The sequence below is a fragment of the Acyrthosiphon pisum genome, chromosome X (genome assembly GCF_005508785.2).
Source record: "Acyrthosiphon pisum isolate AL4f chromosome X, pea_aphid_22Mar2018_4r6ur, whole genome shotgun sequence".
NCBI classification, from domain to species: Eukaryota; Metazoa; Arthropoda; class Insecta; order Hemiptera; family Aphididae; genus Acyrthosiphon; species Acyrthosiphon pisum.
This window is the reverse complement of record NC_042493.1, coordinates 89,242,142-89,268,329: the sequence shown is the minus strand read 5'-3', so window position 1 is coordinate 89,268,329 and position 26,188 is coordinate 89,242,142. Positions and strand designations below refer to the sequence as shown.

The following is a 26,188-nucleotide window of genomic DNA, read 5'->3' as shown; positions in this document are numbered from 1 at the left end:
CGAGTTATACCCAAAAAGAGTTAAGCAATCACAATTTTTTTAAGAATTGTAATTTTTTATGGACAACGAAGTGCACATGATCCGCTAGTATAGTTGTATAAATTGTTATGTCAAGAGGCATGCAGCCAATATTATTATCGTTGTCAGAGGATTGTACTTTTTAAAAAACCTTTAAAAACTAATATTTTAATCAAAAACCCGCGTGTCGGCGAACTAGAAACAAACCAATCAACACGTTCATTGCTCCCCTCATCTAAATTCGTACGTATCTACGTGTTTTCAATATTTTAAGGTTTCTTTGAGAATAATTTATGACGAATTTTGTATTAAATTGCTAATCGAATTGAACATTTTATAAATTTCTATCAATAAAATAATTTACAAATTTTCGTGAATTCGGCAATTTTTTAAAAAATGAATCATCTTAGCTTTAATATTTGCTCATTGTGCTTACTAGTGAAAAGCTGGGAAAACTGCAGTCTACACTCGCAGGATCATAGTTTCATAGTTGATGCTTGGGTAGGTTCTAACTATATTATACTACCCATAGGCTATAGTCACTCGTAAAGCATAAAACCTTTTATGTAAGAATTTTTAAGGATAAATAAAAAAGAATATATAGGTAAAACCTATAGGTAACCTATAGGTAAAAAAATAAATACTGGTTTTATAGGTATATTGTATATATTAAGTATTATTATTTACGCATCAACGTTATGGTTATTATTATTTTTAATTGTGTCTATAGGTAAGAATATGCATATAATATGATAGTATAAAATACGAATACAAAATAAATATAATAATATTGGTAAAGTATAGATATTGTTGGTTTAAATATTAATTTATATAATTCAGGTGAATATAATAATTTCATTACTTCCTGTAGTAATGTGTAGTGGTTTCCGGTTCTGATACAATATCAGTTTACATAAATTATGAGGATGATTGAGCTCGTCTCTGCTCGCTGGTGTTTTGACTCAGGCATAGAATTCACAGTGCCAGACAAGTATATATACGTATAAATATTTTAATATTTCAATGTATTAGTGTATTTCTAATATAATATAATATAATATAATATAATATAATACATATTGACATATGAGATGTATATTGTAATATGTATATTTTAATTATCATTTAGAGCAAAATATATTAATTTGGTTTTTAATTATTAAAAATATACCTACAGAATATTATGTTTGAATAAATATTTAAAACTTAATTAAATTACTATTGAATATCCTTCAAATAATAATTATTTTGATTATCTTTTATCCGTGCAAAACATTATTTTTACGACAACCATTTTTTTAAATAAAATTCAACAGTTTTTCGAGCTTTCTTTAACTGTGGAGAGTCCGATGAACGAGAAGGATATAAATCTGAACAATGAGATCCTCCTAAAAATACATAATTTTGTTTCACAATAAACAGACATTTTAATATTTTTTTTTAAATGAGCCTAATAGTTTAATGATTGGCTACCTTCAATGACAATTGAAACTGAGTGTTTTGTCATAGGTTGAATAAGACCCAATGTACTCCACGCATCGATAGTGCCATGTAAATAAATAATCCTGCTTGTTTTCTTTTTTAAATCATGGTGGATCATATTTGTTTTTCTGACTGCCGCATTTAATGAATTTGCGTTAAACCTAAATGAAAAAAAATAATGTTCATTTAATTATTTACGTTGATTCAATAGATTTCAAAATTAAGAAATGCGGCATCATGATACTTATCGACGGTTAAAACAATTAATACAATACATGGTATACCTATATGATGCATATAATCTTGTATGATGTCAACCACCAAAAATAAAAATACCAACAGTCGTAAATTACTATGTTAGACCAGTTCCTCCACACACATAAAGCAAAATTATCGCTACTTTACTAATATTATGTACTTATAGTGTAATGATAGCCACTCTTCACAACTAGTTAATACAAGAACTAAGAAGAGTGTCATCATCATGTCCCTCAATATAATTTATTATATTATAACATTATATAATACGATCACACAGATATTTATATTATGATAAACATCTGTGGTCTTTTATGCTTATGTCCTTTACTCCTTCTATAGAAGTACCGTTATAATCTGTGCTCGGTTGATACCCTTCGACCACCGGCCAGATTCATACAGACTCAGGCCCTCTGCGTTCGCCCTTGATGGCAGTCATACGTAATAAGCAATATCAATATATGTTCATTGTAATGTTTTATATTTTAAATAATAAATATATTCTTTTGAGTATTTCAAATATATAAGTTGTGTTCTTAATAAAAAATAAATCAAAAGTGGTTTAATATCAAACCTATTTATTCTTCCTTTGTTCATCGAACGTCTAACGGATCCTCAATCAAATTAGGGTGAGTCAATTTAGTATATAATTAAATCCTTACATATATATATATATATATATCAACGGAGGTGAATGTATATATACATATGAGAAGGTAGTAACTTGAAGTGTATATACACTGCGTGCACAGTCCATTTTCACGTTACTACAATAGTTTATACCTAATGTAATATTATCTAAATTATTTTATTTAATATTTATTTAAAAAAAAAAATATAGTACTCTATAAATCTATAATACTGTTATAGTATATACCATATTATCTAGGTATTAAACTAATCTGGTAAAGTTATAAATAAAATTTCTAAAAATGAAAACAATATTAGGTATCTCATTCTTAATACCTATTTTGATATATTTTTCATGATTCATAACCACAAACATAATAATATAAAACAAAATATATACTATCTAGCTACAACTTATAAATCATTTGAGTATAATTATTCAAATAGTTGGGTAAGGGGAATTAATTTGTCTAATATGATATTGTAATATGTCACATTCACTGGTATATTATAGTAGTATTTATATATGTGACTATATAGCAATTACTTTTAAGGCTTTAAATAATTAATCACGATCATTGACTCGGTGAAACACTATTTTCTCCCTTTTAGAGACGTCACATACGCATGTGTTGGCTAAGTTTATCAAACTTACAATATAGAACATTTTCTTTAAATAATTAATCACGATCAGCGACTCAGTGTACCACTATTTTCTCCCTTCAAGAGACGTCAAATACGCACGTGTTGGCTCAGATTACCAAACTTACAATACAGAACATTTTTTAACATAAACTTACAAACTTTATGTTGTTAACTTTAATGTGATAGTGCATTGTCAGTTTCTGATTTTGTCTCTCTGGCGTTATCGACGATTGGCATTTTATTTAAATTTACTGGTTATTTTTCATTGAAACTGGCCAAGTTATAAGTAATACAATTAAAGAGATTTGTTTATCAGTACTGTGATAGAAAAACTTTTTTGGGAGGGGGTTCCCAGACTTTACCATTTTTTACTGTTAGGATTTTGTCGAATATCATTCCTTTTTGCTGGCTTTTGCATAGTGGGGCAATATTTTGGGGGTTTAATCATAAATTCACTACAACATATTAAAATACAGAAGCCGAAAACCACTTTTTGCTAAACGTCGCGGTGTCGATTTAATGTCACTTCAGGCAATGAGAACTACCCTAAAGCAGCATTCATTTTGAGAAATTGCAATTTTTTGGTTTTTCCTTTTGCACTATAAGACCAGCCACTGTTTCAAATTGTCCGTATCTACTTACTGATGTGAGCTTAATTAAATGTTCTATTTTTTATTATAAAATCAAATTAATACACCTTATAATTTCTATAAATAAGGGCCAATTTTTACTCTAATCATCAAAACTGATAAAATATATTGTTTCAGCTCCCTTAATAACATATACATACATTTATGCAGCATTTATACAATACCTTGTCAACATGCAGGTTTTAAATTTTTTTTTTTTAAAACCATTAATCTTCTTAAAGTGTCATTCATTTGATCAAATTGTAATTTTTAGAATTGTCCCTCTATTTTCACTATAAAACTTACCTTAGTGACAAATTTCACGTTTATATCTATACGGGAAGGACCTTATAATTTTGATAATCAGTGAGTCAGTTAGTAACAAAATTCAAAATTTGAAGTTCTCCTTTGTTGAAAAGACTTAATACCTATAAAGGCTCAATTTTTTTACAATTTTCTAAATTACTCAAGCTTAATTTATGTTTGAAATTTTAAAAGTCCATCTTTAGAGGAAGCATACATAATATGATGGTTAGAAAAACCGGCTGAAGCCTTTCGTGGAAAGGACCATTGCATTGCAAGAAATTGGCCGGTGCACTATACCGTGCGCTCAGATATTAACTTTTGAAGCGATTCAAATTATGAAAAAAATTACTCGGCGAAATTTGGAATATTTGTTAGAAATCTAAGAACACCCAAAGAATCCAGCCTCTAGCGCCATCTTATACCACCCCTCCCCCCCATCTAGAGAATTCATTGAAGTATGCTATTTATTTCGTTATATATTAAGACGAATTATGCATAATATACCTTACTTACGCCATATGTGGCTATGCAGTAAACGCACACTACACATTCGTAATTAATTATTTTAATATTTGGAATGGACTTAACACTAAAATATAATCTGTCTAAAGTATAATACACTGGGCGGCGACCTGTTTCCGTAGGCGACACGCGCATCTCCCATATAACGGCGTAGGTAGTGAGTAGTGACGGGTGAAAGGGGAAACAAGTGCGAAGCTAGAACCGGTGTATTCTACTTTAAGACAGAGTATAGTTATATACTTTACGTCATATAAATAATAAATATAATTTTTAAGAAATATTTTTATCAACTTACGATTTTCCAAAAACATCTCTACACATGCCAGTATAATAGTCCAATGGAATGGAATTACCAAATAAGTCGTTACGGTTATTTGATGTTACGAAATTCCCGATCTGTGTACAGATTAGGTACAACCATTGTCGACCTGAAATAAAACAGTTTGCCTGTTATATATTATCATACAAAATCAGATGAAATAGCTGTTTAAATAAATAAATAATACATTCTTTAAATAAGAAAAAAAGACTTTGAGAACAATTAATTACATTTTATGAAAAAAAAGGTACCTAATAAAGTACTAAACTATACTAACTTCCTGATTTTACATTTTCTGCGTTCCAAGATGTTTCCTTGAGAGCGGAAATTGCATCTTGATAATTAATTGATGTACATATTTGATTATTAACGGATCTTAATTGTTTGTGTACGGCTACATATCTTTCAAGCTGTGAAAAATATGCACATTATTAATGATTATTATTTTATTAGTTCCTTAAGTTATCAAAAAATAAAAATCCCCCAGTTACATGACCACATAGATTATAGACAATTTATCAGCCACTTAATGGTTCAATGGTAATACCTTAGACTTTAGAGCAATAAAACTGACAGATTGGTTATTTATTTAGTTTAAATACTTATTTAAAATAAGAATTTCTAGCAAAAAAGTAATTTGATCTGCCATGTACGATGTACCCATCTATACTATCTATTTATAATTACCAAACATTTTAAGTCATGCTTAAAATATTAATACTGTAATTTGTAGGTTAGTTATTGCACAGAACCTATATTTTTTTGATCAAATTTTCAACAAAAAAATGATTCAAAGGTTTTGATATTTCGTTACCTATTTGGGTAAATCGTGTATTTACTATATTTGTATCAGTTAAAATCAGACTATTTCGTCAACAGTGTGGATTACGTGACTTTACATTTCCGCTGTCAGACATAATGTAAAATGTATGAGTTTAAGAAGTATAGCATACTCTTATCTATACAATTAATACATTATAATAGTATATAATATGGTATTTAAACATATAATAGGTAATTAATTAGTTACCTACTTATATTATTTATGGGTATCACCATACAAATCTTAAAAATAAGTTAAGTACCTAGAAAATGTTGAGGAAGTTACTTTAAGTTCTTCTACTAATTACCTACCCAAATACAAATTTTTTAATTAATTTTCAATCAAAAAAGTACGTAACTAAGTTACTTTCACGTTACACGCATATGCATGCGCGCAGTGTGTGCCAAATGTGGCGTGGCACACCCCGTGGTCTGTGGCTATTTGTACAACTTTTATTCATTCTGGAGTTTTGCTTAATATTTAAACTATAAAATAAATATTACGAATGATAACCCACGTGTATGAGGTATGAACAATTAAATCAGATAACCAGTTATATAAAGTCTCTTAAAATCTATCTATTATCTATATATTAATTTAACTTACAGGCTATAATAATAACAATATAAAATATCCAGACTGACAAACCGTCTCCGCTCAGAATCGTTTTTCTTATACAATGATATTATGTCATTGAATTTAAGTTTAAATAATCCATTATACATTGACCTACTTGTAACCTACTATACAAGTCATAGACATCCATTATCCACTTTTTTTTATTTTTTAAAAAGTGTTGCTGCCCAACACTGATAATTAACACTGAAGGGACCTAATAAGATATTCTGTTATAAATAATAAAACAAAATCTACAAAGGTTCACCCACAGCTGTTTTGCAGTTAATCAATACTATTCATTTTAATAGTTATATACACCTATATTATTATATAAGTTATTAAATTCCTCATATTAATAAAATACTTACTGGATTTCCTAACGACTTGTCTAACATCATATCACATAATTTTACTAATGATAAAGCCAATTTATTTTTCTTTTTGTTATCATTATTGTATTGTATAATTAGTGCAACGGGTAAAGCTAAGTTATTAAAAAATACTGTTTTATCTTTTTTATTTTTTATGTTCATATCACTGCACGTTCTGAAATTATATAATTACAATGGGCTTTAATTATTTACTATTATTATATATAAAACATTTTGATATTAATTAAGCATTGTGAATTAGGTACTTGAATTTTTTATCAACATATTTTGCTCCATAGCTGGTTTCTAACAAATCGCTAATCGTTGAAGTCGCTTCTATTATATTTGACGCACATTTTGGATTATAATTTGATATCGTGTTTTGGATAGCCATATAAAAATCTATGGAAATAAAAGATATTTACAACCACGAAGAAGAAAGTAACTGCCGATAAAATAAACTGCAATATAATTTATATACATAGTACTAAATATTTAATTTAACGTTGGTAATGTTGGTATCAATTAATAGGTACCTACTTCATATCAAGTATTGTGCTATTACTTTAAAACCATATGTCATTGAAATTTCAATGTTATATGTATTTTTCAATATTGTCTTGAAAGTCAAAATTAATCGTCAAAAAATGTGTTACATTATATCTACCTTTATAATCAATTTTTGCCATTAAAGGACTACTTGATGAAACTGCTGCATATACGAGATGTGGATATTTCATTCTTAACCAGGCAGCTAAACTTCCTGAATAAGATCCTCCAAATACTATCCATTTAGCATTACGTAGAGTTTCTTCATTATCATTTGAAATGGTGCTTATAAATGTTTCCAAATCAGCTAATACTTGTTCAACAGTTAAGTACTTTAAATTTTTAGTTTTTAAATTACTGAAACATACGTTTATCATATTAAAAAAAAATTAAAAATTAAAAAAATAATGAAAATGATTTTGTTATTTTATATTAATAACACGTTGAGCTCCGTTAGTATTGTCAGCGCATAGCCCCTGTTGCAGTGTCAAAAATACATCAGGTCGACAATGCGTCGACATCGGACTATCGGAGACCAGCACGTAGCCAACATACATTTTTAAAAAATAATAATTAAATATTTTGTTAAATAATATTTTTTTTTTCAAACACTGTATTCTGTAGGAACACTATGGCAATATTTTATAGTAAAATATTATTAATGTTTTTCAATTAATTATAGCATACCTATAGTAAATGGAGTACAGTGGCGTGCCGATCAGTCATTTTTTGAGGCAATTGCCTCAAGGGAAATTTGGGTGGGTGGGTGGGTGTGTTAGTGTAGATGTGCAACTTATACCTAAAAAAACTTAATAATATTTATTATTTTGAATAATAAAAAAAAATAGTGAAAAAACTGTTGGTGGTGGGGAGGGGGATCAAATTGTATAGTTTGCCTCAGGTCTGCTTGTCAGTTCGGCACGCCACTGATGGAGTATATACATGGTATATTATTGTTAACAAAGTCGTTTCGGGGAAAAAATAAATACCCCTTAGGGCCAGTTGTACCATCTCCGATTAAAGTTAACCGGAATTTAATCGGCCGAATTTTCCCGGTTAAATATCTGTTATCAGCTGATTAAGCTTAATCAATGTTTAACCGTAGACGGTACAACTGGCCCTTATAGATTCATACTATTGTTTTAGCTTTCGTTAGGTATTAGCACTCACTCAGTGGGATGGCTTCTTCCATAATACCGATGTTCCAATTGAAAACACATGGCATTCAATTTTTTGGCGTATTCAATCCAAGCACCAGAAGTCATCCAATTGTGTGTAATTTCTTCTTCTCCTCCTATACTCAAAAATATTGGGCCACCATGTTTATAGTGTTGCAAATTCATATGATACCTCTAAAAACATCCAATCAATTCTGTTAATACTTGACTAATATTTACTGAATCATCTTAACACGTTACAGCTCATAAATTAAATTAACTAATACCTGCTTCCACGTTCTTGTATCAGAAGGATTAAAATGGTCCACTTTCTGTTTAAACCATTTGTCTTCGATAATCAGACTTCTAGCTGTTGCTACTGAATTTGGTCTTCCTACGCCCACTAGTTTCAAAAAACTTCCTTTATCGGCCAAAGCACCAAACCAAAGGCCACACCAAAGCACGCAAAATATTAAATTCATTTTTCAAATTAAGATGCCTAATCTGAAAAAAATTAAACTCTTTGAAAAAAATTATACTTGCGTAGTAAGTTTGTTGTATAAATATAATACAGGCTGTATTCACAATTCACATCTGAATATAAAGACGGTCCAATAGCAATTAATAAAATAAAGGGTTTTCTTAATTATTTAAAATGTGTATTATAATTAATTTTAGAATTTGAAACAATAGTTTTAATTTTCACAATCATGATTTGTAATTATATTATGATTTGTTATTTGTATTTCTGTACATTTATAAATATCATTTATATATCTAAACAATTTTAATATGCATATAATTAAAATTTCCATTTTGATAGTCAAATCAGATAAAAAAATAAATAATAATCAACACTTTTATTCAATAATATGCATAATTTACAGCAAAGCTAATAATTATTATTCTTTATTTATAAGATACCGCATAATATTTTGATTAGTATCTTAGATCGTACCTTTATTTTTAGACAACATAATTCATCAGCTGATATATTCCTAATATCTGTCTAAAATAACGGCCTGGTTCAATTACATTGACAATCCGTTATTTTTTGTGTACCTAATAATGTGTTATCCACTTATCCATACAACTGAACACTATGCTAAAGATTTAGCTGCTGCATTTATTGCATCCAATTACGGTTTTAAATCAAGTATTTTTGAATTCTTTATTATACGCACAATTCTTTTTTATAACCATTTTAAGTTCAGTTTTTAAATTCTTGATGAATTCATGAAAATTTGTCAATTATTTTGTAGGTACCTAGTTAAATATTTAAAACGTGCTCAATTATTATAGCTAAGGATTAAAAATATAAAACAATGTTATTCAGAAGTAGTCCATACTCTAACCAAATAATCTAAAAATATTTGATCACCCTTTTTTTTATAGATATTTTAAGTAAATATATATTATTTAAACGAGAAATAATAATTTTAGTTATTAAGTTATTATACTCACGAAGTTAAACACGATAGCACAACCAGGGTCCTGCATAGCTTATAAGCCTGTTATTAGGCATTAAAATAAAATCGATAAACGGACTATGTAAATTAATTATTCGTGCGACGGACCCAAAAATTAATAGGTATTTAATGTATTTTTAAGTTATAAAAATAAATACTGTTTTTAATTTATTTTCTTATAAAATTCTTAAAAACTAAATATTACGGTAATTTTGATAAAAAAAAAAATAGGGGAAAAGAATGGTTCTATTCAATTAAAATGTCAAAATTATAGACATATCTAACTGACAACCAATTAATATGGACTAAAGGAAAAACACATACAAAGGTATAAAAACCCTAATCACAATCATAACTTATCAGTTATCAGTTATCACTTATCGCAAACATAATATGTAAATTATTTTGTAGTTGAAAATTTAAAAAAATTTAAATTTTTATAGCCTAGGATTAAAAATTTAAAACAACGTTTTTCATAAGTATCTAGGTATCTAGTTCATTATACTACCAAAAAATTTAAAAAATATATAAATAAAGTTTTTTTTATAAATACCTATTTAAAGTTAAAATTTGGACGAAATAAAATATTTAAACGAAGAATAAAAGTTATATCATTATTAAATGTAATTCTTGGCCTGTAGGTTCTTGGAATTTTTTAAGTATATTATTATATTTTATCCACATGGACATTTGCAAATACAATGTTTTTGACAAAAATTAATTCAACGTACTATGTTTAATAAGTAATATAAATTAATTTAATAGCAATAATATCATAAAATATATTATTTATCTAGTAAAATAGCCAATAGGCTATTAAAACATCTTCGCTCGGAATCGTTTTTCGTGTACAAAGATTTTATATCGTTGAATAATTGTGGTTTTAAATTCAAAAAAGAAAAATTCAAATGATTTGGTAATTTTTATAAATTATTTTTACGATGGTTTTTAGCAAGCCCGGATTAAGACATTTTGAGGCCCAGGAGCCAACGTTTTAAAAGAGGCCCCTATATGAAAAAAAAATAACAATAGTTTATTATGTGCATTATGTTTATAATGTATATATTATTTAATATTAGGTACCTGTTATAATAAATATTAGGTAATTTGCAATAAATAATGTATGTGTTATTTATAAATTATAATGTATGAGCTTTTTTTCTTCGCTAAATAATCATCGGTTTTTTTAAGGTGATTATGCAGTGTTATAGCCTATAACGAAAAAAGTAATAGACAAATCTGAGGCCCCTAAATAAATTCAAACTGTTGAGGCCCGGGGGCCATGGCCCCCTCTGGACCCCACCCCTTAATCTGGGCTTGGTTTTTAGTACTATGTTTTTTTATAATACCATAGATAAGTGTATACTATGTCTTATACCTAGACTGACATACCGTCTCCACTCAGAATCGTTTTTCTTATACAATGATATTAAATCATTTAATTCAAATTTAATACCATCCATTATACAGTGACCCACCTGTAACCTACTGTACAGCAGAACGACATCCACATGCCCACCTTTTTATTATTATTACTGTAGACTGTACTACTGTATCGATGTTTGAATTGACAATTTTTTTAAATGAATAACTTATTTTATTTTATAACTTATTATTATTATTATTATTATTATTATTATTATTATTATTATTATTATTATTATTATTATTATTGTATTGTCATCGAAGTCTGTATATTAACAATATTTTAGAACGTTGTTAAAAATTTAAAGTGTTCAATTTGTACCTATAGCTAAGGATTGAAAATTAAAAATGACGATTCTCTGTAACTTATTTTAAAGAAGATTTTGATTTTTTCGTATATATTTTTGAACTTACTGTTAAATTGCAAATATATGTACTTATATTATGTATACATGGTGAACTTTTTGTATATTTATAAATTTGACAATGTTGCATACGCAACGGTTAACCGGTTCTCAAAAAGGTAAATCGTACGCAATCGGGTTCTTCCCAAATTTTGAAAACAAATTGTAAGTAAAATTATTCCTGCCAATAATTTATTATTATAAAAGAACTACCTAATTACAAATTTTATCTAATCACAAAAACACATACCTACAACATTTAAAAATTGCATATTACCCCACATTCAGGTTAACCCGAGTGATTTGTTATGGTTTCGGTAATTGGGATGAAAGGCCCTACTATAATATATCTAATAATTATATAAAAAGACAAAACATAATAATGCAATCAAACAAAATATACTCACTTATATCGATATACAAATTTGACAGGTTTACTTGGTTAACTTTTTCTCTGTCTAAAGTAATGAATTCAAAAAAATATAAGTTAAACTGTTTCATTATTTCGTTTTTATACCTATGTATTAAACACTTTATCAAGGTTAAATAGCTAATCACCTATAGTTGTAAAAAACATACTAGTCGTAAAACATTTTCCTAATTAACTTTGTGTGGAAATACACTAAATGTACCATTTTATAATATATATTACTCACTTCTTATCATCATGGCATATTGGCGATATAATCAGAAATCATAAATATTTCATACCTACATTAGTGAAAAATTTATAGTTTTGAGTTAATACCTACAATTTTATGACACATTATATTTTATTAAGTGCAGATAGGTAATAACTGATGGCTGTTAAGTGAATACATAACAATTTTATGAATAATATAATTTTTACCTATACAGAACATTTTACAACATTTATGCTTAATCAAAAACAATTAAAACATTGTCTAATATTATAGCTAAATTCAAGGCTGGGCATTAACGAATTAAAAATTAAAATTAAGTTTTTTTTTGAAAATTTCCAATCTTTATTAAAAACACAATAAGTAAATGTGGTATGTACAACAACAGTATAATATAATAAGAATTTCAGGATAAGGGAGGCCATCCAGTGATAGAACCCTTCAGATTTAAATTAAATTAAACATAATTTATTGGTTTTTTTTATTATTTTTTTTTTTTTAATCATAGAAGATCACGACACCAACGTCTTTTAAGGCGGCGAGGGGATTGTCCGGAAGTGTACGCGATGATAGGTGGGAGATAAGAGGATTTTGATGTAGATGTAATTTTTTGTGAAATTTAGTGTAGTATTGTTTGGTTAGTTGTTCAACAGTTTGTCTTTTCAAGTCCTTGTGAAGTGTATTATTTGTTACGTACCATGGGGCAGGTATTAGGAGACGGAGGGATATGGACTGGAATGCTTGGATGGTTTGTAGTTGGGACGGTTTGGCGCTACCTCAAATTTGAGAGCCATAGGTCCATATGGGTCTTAAAAAAGATTTGTATATTGTTAGTTTTTAATTTATTGAAAGTTTGGATTTAAGTATTGGACGAAGTAAGTGTAGACGATAATTTAATAATTTTCGTTTAGATTTAAGGTCTCTCCCCTGACCTGTTTAATATATATACATCTGACTTTCCCACAACAGCTAACACAATTATCGCAACCTATGCAGATGATACAGCCATTCTTACTTCCGACACAGATCCTGAGACAGCTTCTTCTGCTCTTCAAAACCACCTTGATTTAAAAATTTATTAAAACGTTAAGTTAATTAAAGTTTTCCCATCCCACTTAGAGTTTTTAAATTTTACGGGGGGGGGGGTGTTTTAGCAGGAATTCCGGGAGCGGCGGCAGGAATTGGTAGGAGTGGAGCACTAAATATTGGCGTTGGAAAAAGTTGAACAATTGAAATGGACGAGGGTGGGAAAATGTACGTCTACACATGGCCAGGACCGTTCTTAATATTTTCGATGTCCAGAGCAAAAATAATAGTGCCACCCTACCCAGCGTTTTGTATTTAATATTTTAACAGCTCATAGGTATTAACATCAGTTTATAACTTCTTAGGGATATACACTATTTAACTCATAATGCACCTTACAAATATGATGTTACCAAGACGTTACATACCTATTGTAAAAGTATTTTTATGATTCAATTTTATATATTTAAAATAATATTTATATAATGTTTTTATTTATTTGTATAGTATATAGGTAATAATGATTATCAGCTATATTAATAAAAGATATTAATATATAAACACTGGGTAGGTACTCATATTTATATAAGTAATGTAATAGTTATGATGATACATAATTGACAAGTAAATAATTAATAATTAATCTATTTATATAATAATAAAAACCAAATTTGAATTTAAAAAGTCAAACTTGAATAAATAAATGTAATTTGAATAAACAATCTAAATTCGATAAATAAAGCCAAGATTAATGAAAAAATAAATCTAATTTGAATAAAATACCTAAATGTAGTAAAAAAAGGCCTAGTTGAAGAATAAAAATATCTTAATTGAATGAAAATAAATATAAATTGAATAAACAAAAATTGCCTAATGACTATTAAAAAATTCCAATTTAAAAAAAAGGTGGGCAGGTGGATGACGCTATGCTGTACAGTAGGTTACAAGTGGGTCACTGTATAATTAAATTTGATGTGATTAAATTTGTATTAAATTTGAATTCAATAATATAATATCACTGTATAAGAAAAACGATTCTGAGCGGAGACGGTTTGTCAGTCTAGGTATTAGACATACCTATTATAGGTATACTTATCTATAGTATTAAAAAAAAATTGACCTATAATAGGTATCAATAATAAATTCCAAATTAATCATATCACAATATCCATTAGGTAACGCGTTATACATCAACAACAAACCGTGGTACTATCATAGATATATAATAGTATACTTAAGAAGTTTCAAGTACCCACGAATAATGTTATACAAACACAACAAAATAACAGAAATAATTGTTCTAGGTTTTTTAATATGTAATTTTGTCCAAATTTGAACTTAAAATTAGTATAAAAATAAACTATGCTTATGTACTTTTTTGATTTTTCGGTAACAGAATTAACTACTTAATTTGAATCTTGTTTTAAATTTTCAATCTTTATAGATATATAAGTTGAACATTTTATACATTTTTAACTACAAAATAATTATTCAATTTTTAATTTGATAAATTTTGTCAAAATTTGAACCACAAAAGCATATAAAAAAAATTGTGCCTATGTGTTTTTAATATTTTTCAACTACTATTGTAACAATATATCAGAAGCCTTGCATTACATTTTCACGCTTTTTTACGCAACAAACATAATTTTATTGATATTTATAGAAAAAAAAAACTAAAAAAATTGAAAATTGAGATTGTTCGTAAACAGCTCAAAAAGAGTATTTCAAAATTTTATGGTGCTTAGAAAATGATAATACATTGTGTATTAAATGTTACAAATGTATTAACATTCAGTGAAATTTTCAAATATCTACAGTCATTCGTTTTTTAATTACAATAAAATAAGAAAATCGTCACATGAGTAATCAAGCGAATATCAAATGTTGTAAAATATGGATTTCAAACGCTCATAAAAATTTAATTTGACATTTTTGTGGACATTTTTTTTTTTTTGATAAAGGTAGACAATATTATGAGAAATCTTGTATTACATTTTCAAATCTTAGATTTAAAAAAAATTTTTTACGAATTCTTAACTCAAAATAATTTGCTAATTTTCGTGATTTTTACATATTTTGTCAATTTTTGAACTTTAAATGCTAATAAATAAATACTGTGACTAAGGATTTTTAATATTTAATTAACAATATTTAAGTTGTCTATAGACAGTGTTCGGATTAGATAAGTATTTTTTTATCTAGATAAAGATAAAGATAATGCAATTCAAATGTATCTAGATAGAGATAAAAGCGATAACTTAACTCATATTTATTCAACTAAATTAGAATACTAAGTAACTTACTCATTATCACTCATCATAACAAAACTACCTACCGATATATGTGAGCGAAACCTCGGATCATATTAATTACTTTTTATATAAGCCATATAGTTAACTCCACACGAGTATTGTTACTATTAGGTATTGATTCCCTCTTAGTTCGTTTTTTTTGTTAAAATTATGGTACCTACATTGGATACACAAGTTCAATTTAACTCTATGTCACCTATTAGCCATGATACACCATTGCCCCTAATGGGAGAACTTTGGGGGGACTTAGATCAAAACAATTTAGGTTATTTGCACCTACATGGATATAACACCAATCGAAAATTGAAAACAACTTAGTATAATAACCAAGGCTCGGAACTTTAAGCGCTAAAAAGTACTCAAATATGCGCATACATATGCGTTAAAAAAACATCAAAATATTCGGTATAATATGCAGTAAAAAATTGGAAAATATGCGAAACTATGCAATTTATTTAACAAAATAAATTGTACATACAAAATTACAAATTTATATTAGGAACCTCCCTAAAAAAAAATTAAAAGAAAAAAAATTAACGCTGCATCCCTTATGTGTTACCATGAATTGCAGTAACTCCAAAAAATGAAATGTTGGGAAATCGTGTTTAAAGGTTTTTTTAATTTTTGACCCAGAAGTTATTATTTTTTAATGATTTTTTCTATAAATCATTTTTAATAGATGTTCAAGTTATTTGTTGATATATTTTTTTTGTACTTTGAACACACAATATTACTAAGGCAATATACAGTAAGAGTATGTAAAACTTCTAGAAATCTGATTCCTAAGAAATAATGCAGTAAATCCATGGACTTGCTGCTTTTGTTCTTAGTATATGGCTTTACTGCATTTTTGCTTAGTATTTTACCTGAATTCCAGAATTTCTTTGAAACAATAATCGATTGTCAAGCAGTTTAAAGTGGTTTTTACTTCATTTTACCTTAATAAAAAAAGACGCAGGATAGTTCAATTAATAAGAATATTATATAACCTCACTTTTCACAATTTTGGAGTTACTGCAATAATTCTTGGTAGTAGGGCAGTGTAGCTGTATCATCCTGTGTGTCATCATAAGTAAGGGCAAAAAGTATTTAAGAAATTTGAAAAAGTTTTAAACACAAACAACGAATTACAAATACTAAAACAGATATCAAAAATACTTGGTGGAGAAAGTGTAAATATGGATGGTCTACCCGAAGATCTTACCACAAATGATTTAAGTTTTTACAAGTATGCTCCAATTACATCAGTGGATGTGGATAGATCTTTCTCGATTTACAAAAATCTCTTGACTGACAATCGAAGATCATTCAAACTCGAGAACATTAGGAAACACCTCTTACATCAATGCAACACTGGTAAAAAATAAAATAACTTATCTAATTGTTTAAATATTAATTGATTTTATTTTTTTAGTAGGAACTCGAGAAGATTAAAGTTTGATGACACACAGGATGACACAGATACATATAAGGGATGCAGCGTTAATTTTTTTTCTTTTAATTTTTTTTTTAGGGAGGTACCTAATATAAATTTGTAATTTTGTATGTACAATTTATTTTGTTAAATAAATTGCATAGTTTCGCATATTTTCCAATTTTTTACTGCATATTATACCGAATATTTTGATGTTTTTTTAACGCATATGTATGCGCATATTTGAGTACTTTTTAGCGCTTAAAGTTCCGAGCCTTGGTAATTATTATGACAAAACATAATATTTTATCTAATTTTTTTACTATTTTTTTTTTTTTTTGATAAATTAGAACATTGAATGCCACATAATTATAATATTTATTATTTTATTGACTATTGTATTAATATTATTTTGTTAGTAATCATTACAAGCATAATATGAATTTTTCTATCATTTTATACTATTTTTTTGTTGACAAATTATCACATTAAATATGCCACTTATCATTATAATTTTATTATTTATTATGAATTTGTTTCTATCATTATGTATACTGTTTTGTTGTCAAATTATAACATTGTATGCAACATAATTATAATATTTATTATCTTATTGACTATTATTCATATTATTTTTTTAGTCATTATTAAAAAATTGAAAATACAATAATTTTCTATCATTTCATACTACCTATTTTACTTTATTTTTATAAATAATTTTTTTTATTATTTGTATATTTACCTCCCTTATTATACGGGCTATATATTGTAATCATGCGAGAGCAACTGGTATATTTTTAAAATCCCGATAACAGCATTGGGGGGCAACTGGCCAACAACCATCTCTACAATATTTATTTCACCAATGCATTTGCTGCCCATTTTGATTATTAAATTATAACTCCTCTTATCGCTGGCTGAGCTGTACTTTCCAATTTACAAATAGCCTAAACAAAATTTAATTCTGTAGGAATTACGCTAAAATAATGAAAATTTTCCCAAAATTTACCACCTTAGATTGGATAAGCCATTAATATTTTATTTAAAAAAAAAATTAGAATAAAACTTTTAGGAACCTGTACGATCAGGAATATATCTAGGGATATGGGTTCTTTAACCCGATATGTGCTAATTTACTTTAATTTACGTAAAATTACTTTAATTAAAATTAGCACTTGCCTTTTTCATTTTTCGATTGTTCCAAATGTAGGTGTAGGACAGTTGAAGTGACTGACAACGAACACGTTTCGATGTATGACACAACTTTTATTAGTACAATATACGGAGAAGTACAAAAAGGTAAGTCACACTAAAGCGGATGTCGTTGAGATGATGACCGCGACAAAAGTGGTGTGCCAACTTCACAATCGTAAAAAAAAGCTAATTTGAATAAAAAGAAAAGTCGAATAAATAAATCTAAATCGAATAACCAAATCCAAATTCAATAAATAAAGCAAGATTAATAAAAAAAGCTAATTTGAAAAAGAAAATTCTAAATAGAATATTAAAAAGCTAAGTTGAATAGAAAAATCTAAATTGGATAAAAAAAATTGCCTAAATTAAAAAAGAGGCCATGTTAAATAAAAAAAACTCATTTGAATAAAAAAAGTCCAAGTTGAAAAAAAGCCAAGTTGATTATAAATCTAAATATAGAATGGAAATTGAATAGAGAAATCTAAATGCGATAAATAAAGCCAAGTTGAATATAATAATAATTTTATTTTAAATCAAATTACTGGTACAGTAATTTATCAACTTCTATTTTAGTTAGTTTCTTTTTTTGTGAATTTAATTGCTGTTTTGAAAAATTACTACATATCAGAATGACTAAGACTACAATAACAAATACTATATAAAATACTAAATAGTATAGTATTATTTTATTTACAAATTATTTTTTGTGTGTTGAACTGCAATGACAAATCAATAATATGGTTATTCGTAGCCATCGTAGCCCGTAGGTAGGTAGTTAGTGAATTGAATTAATAATTATATTTATTAAGAATATTTTTTACGAATATAAATCCATAGTTATTTACTTTTTGTACGAAATTTTAGTTCAAAAAATCACACATGGTAATACGACCTACATTAATTGGATGTTAAAGACAACAATTTGAATTTTAGCACCATTTCACCCATTCACCCACTATTCTTTGCACTCGTTATGTATGTAATGTTTGTTGCAAGATTTTTTCACGTATACACGCTATACTCACCAAATCGATCAAGCGTAAAAAATATTTAATTTGTACAAAATAACTTGATGTCTGCAAAATAATGGAAAATACCAAATTTAAATTCTTATAACGAATTATGGAAATGGTTTGTAAAAAAAGTGACTCTCAAATTTTAAAAAAGTGAACTAGCAAGTTCTTGTAATTAACTGGCAAACTAATAACTATTGATTTTATTAGATAATCTTTTTAGTTACTACCTACTCAAAGTGGGTGGGCCAAATTCATGGATATACTAGATTCACTTTCCTACCAGAAAAGTTACTGAAGTAGAAAATCAAAGCATTTTTACTGTCCCAAAATATAATGACAAAAAAATTGTTTTAGTAAAATTGTAAAATCAATACATTCATCGCTCCTCTCAGAATATAAAAAATATAAAGAGGATTATTTTAAATAAGGAATTATATTAATGGGGATATTTTGTTTATTATGAGATATTTATATTTGGAAGCACGGGATATTTTTAGGGTGAACCAAACAATATTTGATAATGGCAAGAGTCTACATTTGTTAAATTTTCTAATATAAAATACAAGAACATAATATAGATTAATACATTTTGCATACTAGGTATATAATAATATAATCATTTATTATTATCAAAATACTTTTGTTTCAAAAATATCCATTTTAAGTTTAAATAATTAAATGTAATATATGGGGATATGACTTTAAAAATAATAAAGGTACACGTACATTTATATGATAATAATAATAAGTAGGTATGAAATAAATAAATATTAAAATTTAATTATTAAATCGCATATACTATGTATATTGAGCTGAATCAACAAAATCATTTTCCGCCAACCATTCTCTCAAATATGATCTGATCGTAGTACGAGCTTGTGTTAACTCCGGAAGATCTGACGATGCCGGAGGATACATATTTGCGCAATGAGATGTCCCTAAGAAAGAAACGTAAAATTATTTACGTAAACCACATCACTAAATAATTGTTGGCATTATTAAAAAGTTGTATTTATAGTTATAGATACATATACACGTCATAAATCAACTAAAAATATGATACAAATTAAATTTTAAATAATGTTAATAATTATAGTTACCATTAATAAAAATTGCCACGTTATTTTTTGTTCTTGCTTTCGTAATACCTAATGCATGCCATGGATCAACCGAACCGTGTACGAATATTACCCGGCTATCTCTTATGTTCAATTCACCAAACATTGTATTAGTTCGTTCGACTGCAGCTGTCAATAACTCCGAATTATATCTAAACGGAAAGTTATAGTAACTCGTAAGTAGGTACGATATATTCAAATCGTTTCTGGATTAGGTGCACTTATATATATTTTTATATTTTATATTAATATATTATAAACTTATAGTAAACAGTATACCGGGTATGCCGGTATGTAAGTATGTTAGTATAAATATAAATTACTGTGATAAAACCGACATATACTGCAAATATACTATATACCTACCAATGTACCTAGGTACCTAACGTCCAACTTTGCTGTTTAAGGCGCTAGATATAGCATTTTTTAAATAAGAATGATATGATTGTGTAGATGTTGTGTTAAGGGGCCTCGCTACTGCCGTAAATTTTAGCTGAAAAAACCTAAAGTATTGACAAAATTAAAGTTAGTCCGATTTTGATTCTGAAAAAAAATTTGAACTCACCAGAAAATTTTCTTTAGGTCCTACGAAGCACTTTGTAAAAACTAAATTTTATATTATTGTGAATTTTAATTGAAAACTTCAAAATATCAACTTTTTTGAATCATCATTAAAATTAAAATTAATATTAAAAACGGAAAATGTTTCGTACGATCTACAGACATTTTCTCCTGAATTAAAATATTTTTTCAGAATCAAAATCAGACAAGTAATCAGTTAACTAACTTTAATTTTGTCAAAACAAATGTATGTTTTTGTAAAATTCGTGTGGTGAAATTGATATGGTTATCGAGTTGTTAACATGACATTGTGCATGCGCGTACGATCATACCCGCATGTAGTTTCACTCACACTAATAATCATTTGCAACTAACACATAGATCCCGGACGGCAATGACAAGATTAGAAATTGTCTAAATGTTATCCCTTAAATGATGGTAGTAGCGAGGCCCCTTAACATTACTAAAAAAAAAACAATTTCTAATAGGTATTTAATAACCAATTTCTTGGGATGTACTTACCAACATTTATTGGTATAACATATTACTATACTATATATACCTACGATAAAGCCCCTTATATTAATACACAATGATTATTAACTTACGATTTTCCGAAAATGTCCTGGCACATATTAATAAAAAAGTCAATTGGAAAGTTATGACCAAAAGCGTGATCATCTTGACTAGATGTCTGATAAAATCCAAACTCTGTACAAGTTTGATATGTCCATTGTCGACCTGTAACAGTAATTGTCTTATCACGAAAACATAAAGATCAATTAATGTAAAGTTAATACCTAACATAATTATTTACATATATAAATAATACATAATACATATACAATATTATATATACTAATGTATATTATATACCTATACTATAACCACTTTTCATAAAATATGATATTATGTTAGTGATGATAACATACTTAACTACATAACTTGCTTACAACTTAATTGAATAGATACCTAGTTAAAAACGCAATACTAACCTCCTCCTGCTGCACTACTATCCCAAGATGTATTTAAATACAAATCAATCAACTGGGAATAAATATTATCTTGACAATCTGCTTTATTCAAGGATAATAGTTTATTGTTAACAGCTGCGTACCTATCCAACTAAAACAGTATAATTATATAATTACAATAAGTAGGTATTGCTGTAAACCTGAATAGGTAAATCAATAATACAAGAAATAAGTAATGAATATTTATTTATATAGGTAGGTAAAATAAACCAAAACTCATGTCATATTGTAAAATAATAACAAGAATGTAGTAATAATCTTATAATTTTGTACGTAATTTTTCTGGGCTTGGTAGACTTTTCAATTTCGTAAAAATCTCTTTGTCCTGTACAAATGCAAACATATAAATATAAACATAGAACATGTAATACTATAATTAATTTATCTAGAGAACAATCTTTTATTTTAGCCAATTTAAGTAGATAATAATATATTGTATTAACTATAATTTATAATAATACCTAATAACTAACGCACAATAAACAATATGTTCTGTGATTGTATTTAAACCTAAAATATGCGTCATGTATACAGTATTAGAAAAAATAACCAGGGATGAGGGAAGACGCTTTAATAGGTTAGGTACATAGTAAATTTCAAATGTACCTATTACGTCATAGAGTAGATCACTGTGATAAATAATTGCATGCGAAAAATGCTGTGCAATGACAGTATCAGCCTCTAATTCTAAGGATAATTTAAAATTTATTTATATTAAGTAGGTAGGTAGGTACTATACTCAAGTGTGATTTATGTTTCTATTATGAGTACCTACCTATGGTAAGTTGAACTTATTTTTCTCAAAATTATTAACTTATAATTATTACAACACAAAAACACGATAGTTAACATTGTTAAAGTAAAAAAAACATTATTTTTCGTATTATAGGTAAATAATAAAATACTAATATTCACTTTGGTCAAAATTAGAAATTCAAATTTCTATAAAAAATAATTGTCCCGATGTTTTTTCTATATTTATATAAAACTGTAAGAACAACTTATGTATGAAGAACCTTGTATTCAATTAACAAGTCTTCTGTTAAAATTAAAAATTCAATAATATATATTTAACTAAAAAATTCTATATTTTTTCATGACCATGACAAATTATGTCGACATTTTAAGTTTTAACCTCAAACACTTACAAAACCAAATCGTTTATATGTTTTTTATATTTTAAATTGCTGTAAATTAATGTTTTAGATACCTTGTACCAAATTTTTTAGATTTTTAATTGTTAAAAAAACATCTAAATATATTATTCAAACATTTTAAATGTCTATAAATAGCACAAAAGGATCCAAACTTAAAGTTATACCTCATGCATAGAAAATTCTAATATAAACATTTGGTGTAGATGTCAGGTCTCTACGGTTATAACTTATTCGTTCTTAAATTCAACAAAAAACGAAATTAATTTTGTCTTGAACTGCATAATCATGCGTAGGTACAAATATTATCGATATTCGGTAATTTTATTTTTTGTTTTTTCATCGATTGTTTCGAAAAGTAGACAACATGTTTTACTATAGGTACTAACTTAATCAATTTACTACTAAAATCTGCACTTAAAGTTGAAGATTGATGCATTTTTCTACTCCAAAAGATAAAGACAGACAATAACATTTTTTTTTAATAATACGCACATTATTGTAAAAGCAATAGATACGTTCATCGCATTGCACAAAATCTAATTTCTAAAAATATATGAACATACTAAACTTACTGGAGTTGGTATTGATTTGTTAACCATTATATCACACAAAGTTTCTAATGTTACTGAGGATCTTTCAGGATCCTTATAATGTCTGTTGTCTTTGTTGTATTGTACAATTACTGCGAAATTGTCGGCTAAAATTTCAAACAAATATGATACATCTTTATCGTTTTTTCTGTCCAAGGGATCACACAATCTAAAACATTTCGAAAATCAATTGTATACATGAAATTTAGGCTATATAATTATAGGTTCACTTGTATTACTTGAATTTTTTTTCAATTATTTTAGCTCCTTGGTCGGTTTTAAGATAATAGTTGATCATTTGATTTGCTTGTTTTATTTGAGACACACATTCTGGGTTATATGTTGCTAATGCATTTTCTACTACCATAAAATATTCTACAAAAATAAAAGAAACTATCATATGTTGAGTTGTGCAATAAGTACTAATTTTATTACTCCAAGATACGAAAAAGTCAAATTATTTGATGATCTCAAATTATAACTGTTAACAATTACATGGTATGAACTATGAAGTACCTATTATTCAAACCTCTTTAATATCTTTTTCCATTTAGCGCAATCTCATAACGTTGAAAATACGCTCTTGAACAGATACGCCACATATGTACATATAACTATTTAACTTTCGCTAATATTATTTTTCGTCCAAATAAAGAGTACCTACCTACATAGTATCTACTAAAAGTTATTTCTGTAGTAGTTTCTAGAAGAGATACAACTAGCAGTTACTACTAGTGTAGTACCTATATAAACTGCTGAATATAAATTAATTTCATCAAGTTAACTTTTGTCAACAATATCATTTAGTTATGTTTGCCTACTGTTTCTATTTTCCAACACATTATGCCATAACAAATAAAACTAAAAATGAGTTTCAATGCCCAACTGCTCAAGGATACTATCAGTTCAGACCATCTTTAATATTGCCTAATTTTGAGGTACTTTTAATAAAAAAAATATTGATTCAGATACCATTTATGTCGTAAATTTATTGTAATATTATTATATACTACTATTGACCGTTCGATAGTAAACAATGATAACTGTATAGAAAAAAATTCCAAGGGTAGGAGGCAGTGGCATAATTAAGAATGTTTTATTTGGGAATAGGATATTAAAATATGGTGAACTTGTGGGGACTTTTCCACTCACACCCCCTTTATCTAAATTGTACATATCTCATCGACTCGTCACGTCATGATGTATAGGTAAAATCGAATTGCATTTTATTTTAAATTTTTTTTATTATATTATTATAAATTATTAAATTCTATTTTTTTTTTTATATACATATATTATATACTCGTTCAAATTGTTGATAATAATTAATATGACATAAGGAACAATTGCAGTTTAGCTACCGCGTGATATTTTTGATTTTTGATACATTTGTAGTTCAACTAGTTAAGATGGTCCAAAAAAAAAACTCCTTCCTATAAGTTTGCGATTTTACGTTTTTACGTATGCACACATATTCGGGTAGACAAATATAAATTAAAGACTAATTATCGTATATCATTTTTTATAGACACACCTTTAAAATCTATTTTTGCTAACAGTGGCCCACTAGAAGAAACTGCTGCGTGTATAAGATGTGGGTATTTCATTCTTAACCATGCAGCTAAAGTTCCAGGGTAAGATCCTCCAAATGCTACCCATTTAGCTGTAGACGGTATGTTGTATTTAATTTTGATATTAACAATGAATTCTGCCAAATCAGCTAATGCTTGATCACTGCTCAAGTACACTAAATTGCTAGTACTCATATCTCTGTAAAATATACGTTTATATATGAAAATATTATATGAATAAGTAATAACCATTAATCAATAATAAAAATAAATAAAGAACATTTACAGAAAACTATTATTAAAATATAAGTGAGCTGTGGGTACACTATATCACCGCTGTTCATAATATTATTTTAAAATATAGTATACCTACCTACCTACGTGCCTTAAATAATTAAACTTGCAATAATTTAAAATTGTAATTAGTTAAATAGGTACTCAATAAAAAGAAAATGTTGATAGATATTAGATGTGTTTTGATACTAAACTATAGTTTATTAATACAATTTTTTTCTTAAATAATACATGGTGTTTTCACTTGTATTAAGATTTTAATGAATAATTTTACAATTTATAAAAATATGCTACCTACTATGATAGCGTATAATATTAGATTCTGATCGGAACGGCGAATATATTGGTTTTACAATGAAGTGTTTTTATTTTTGTTGTCTGTGAAAACCTTTGAATTTTGAAACAATAAAAATGCTTGGATTTTCGACTTTGAAGGAGATATCTGGTTGGTACTGTTGGTAGTAAAACATCAAGGGACAAAAATAAAAAGGTGGGTAAGTGGATTTCGCTCTGCTGTACAGTAGGTTACAAGTGGGTCACTGTATAATGGATGGTATTAAATTTGAATTCAATGATATAATATCATTGTAAAAGAAAAACGATTCTGAGCGGAGACGGTATGTCAGTCTAGG

The 26,188-nt window shown here is 27.3% G+C and overlaps 2 protein-coding genes across 3 annotated transcripts in view; both read right to left on the bottom strand.

Annotated features, from left to right (window-relative positions):
* Positions 1-1,231: 1,231 nt before the first annotated feature.
* On the bottom strand, positions 1,232-12,153 carry LOC100160628 (putative serine protease K12H4.7). The gene is made up of 10 exons (XM_001947530.5): positions 12,033-12,153; positions 8,615-8,831; positions 8,341-8,522; positions 7,289-7,527; positions 6,888-7,023; positions 6,619-6,796; positions 5,087-5,219; positions 4,786-4,918; positions 1,492-1,661; positions 1,232-1,406 (listed from the first exon to the last, which is right to left on the bottom strand). The coding sequence occupies exons 2-10, from the start codon at positions 8,807-8,809 to the stop codon at positions 1,300-1,302; spliced, it is 1,473 nt and encodes a 490-aa protein (XP_001947565.2). The 5' UTR covers positions 8,810-8,831; positions 12,033-12,153; the 3' UTR covers positions 1,232-1,299.
* A 7,610-nt stretch (positions 12,154-19,763) lies between these two features.
* Positions 19,764-26,188, bottom strand: part of LOC100167468 (putative serine protease K12H4.7) — a 14,152-nt gene continuing 7,727 nt past the window's right edge. For both annotated transcript variants that reach the window (XM_001947626.5, XM_016806955.1), the window contains exons 4-10: positions 25,226-25,461; positions 23,931-24,066; positions 23,674-23,860; positions 21,906-22,035; positions 21,519-21,651; positions 20,332-20,501; positions 19,764-20,169 (exon numbers count right to left, since the gene is read on the bottom strand). In XM_001947626.5, coding sequence (XP_001947661.2) covers positions 20,030-20,169; positions 20,332-20,501; positions 21,519-21,651; positions 21,906-22,035; positions 23,674-23,860; positions 23,931-24,066; positions 25,226-25,461 — 1,132 coding nt within the window. In that variant the 3' untranslated portion in view covers positions 19,764-20,029. The remainder of the gene's footprint in view (positions 20,170-20,331; positions 20,502-21,518; positions 21,652-21,905; positions 22,036-23,673; positions 23,861-23,930; positions 24,067-25,225; positions 25,462-26,188) is intronic.

Bases quoted from the DNA above. Each gene is read 5' to 3' on its own strand.
- LOC100160628 (XM_001947530.5), bottom strand. From the start codon at position 8,809: ATGAATTTAATATTTTGCGTGCTTTGGTGTGGCCTTTGGTTTGGTGCT. The intron at 8,523-8,614 runs GTATTAGTTAAT...GGATGTTTTTAG, and splicing joins ATACAAGAACGTGGAAGCAG to AGGTATCATATGAATTTGCA. The intron at 6,797-6,887 runs GTACCTAATTCA...ATATAATTTCAG, and splicing joins TATGTTGATAAAAAATTCAA to AACGTGCAGTGATATGAACA.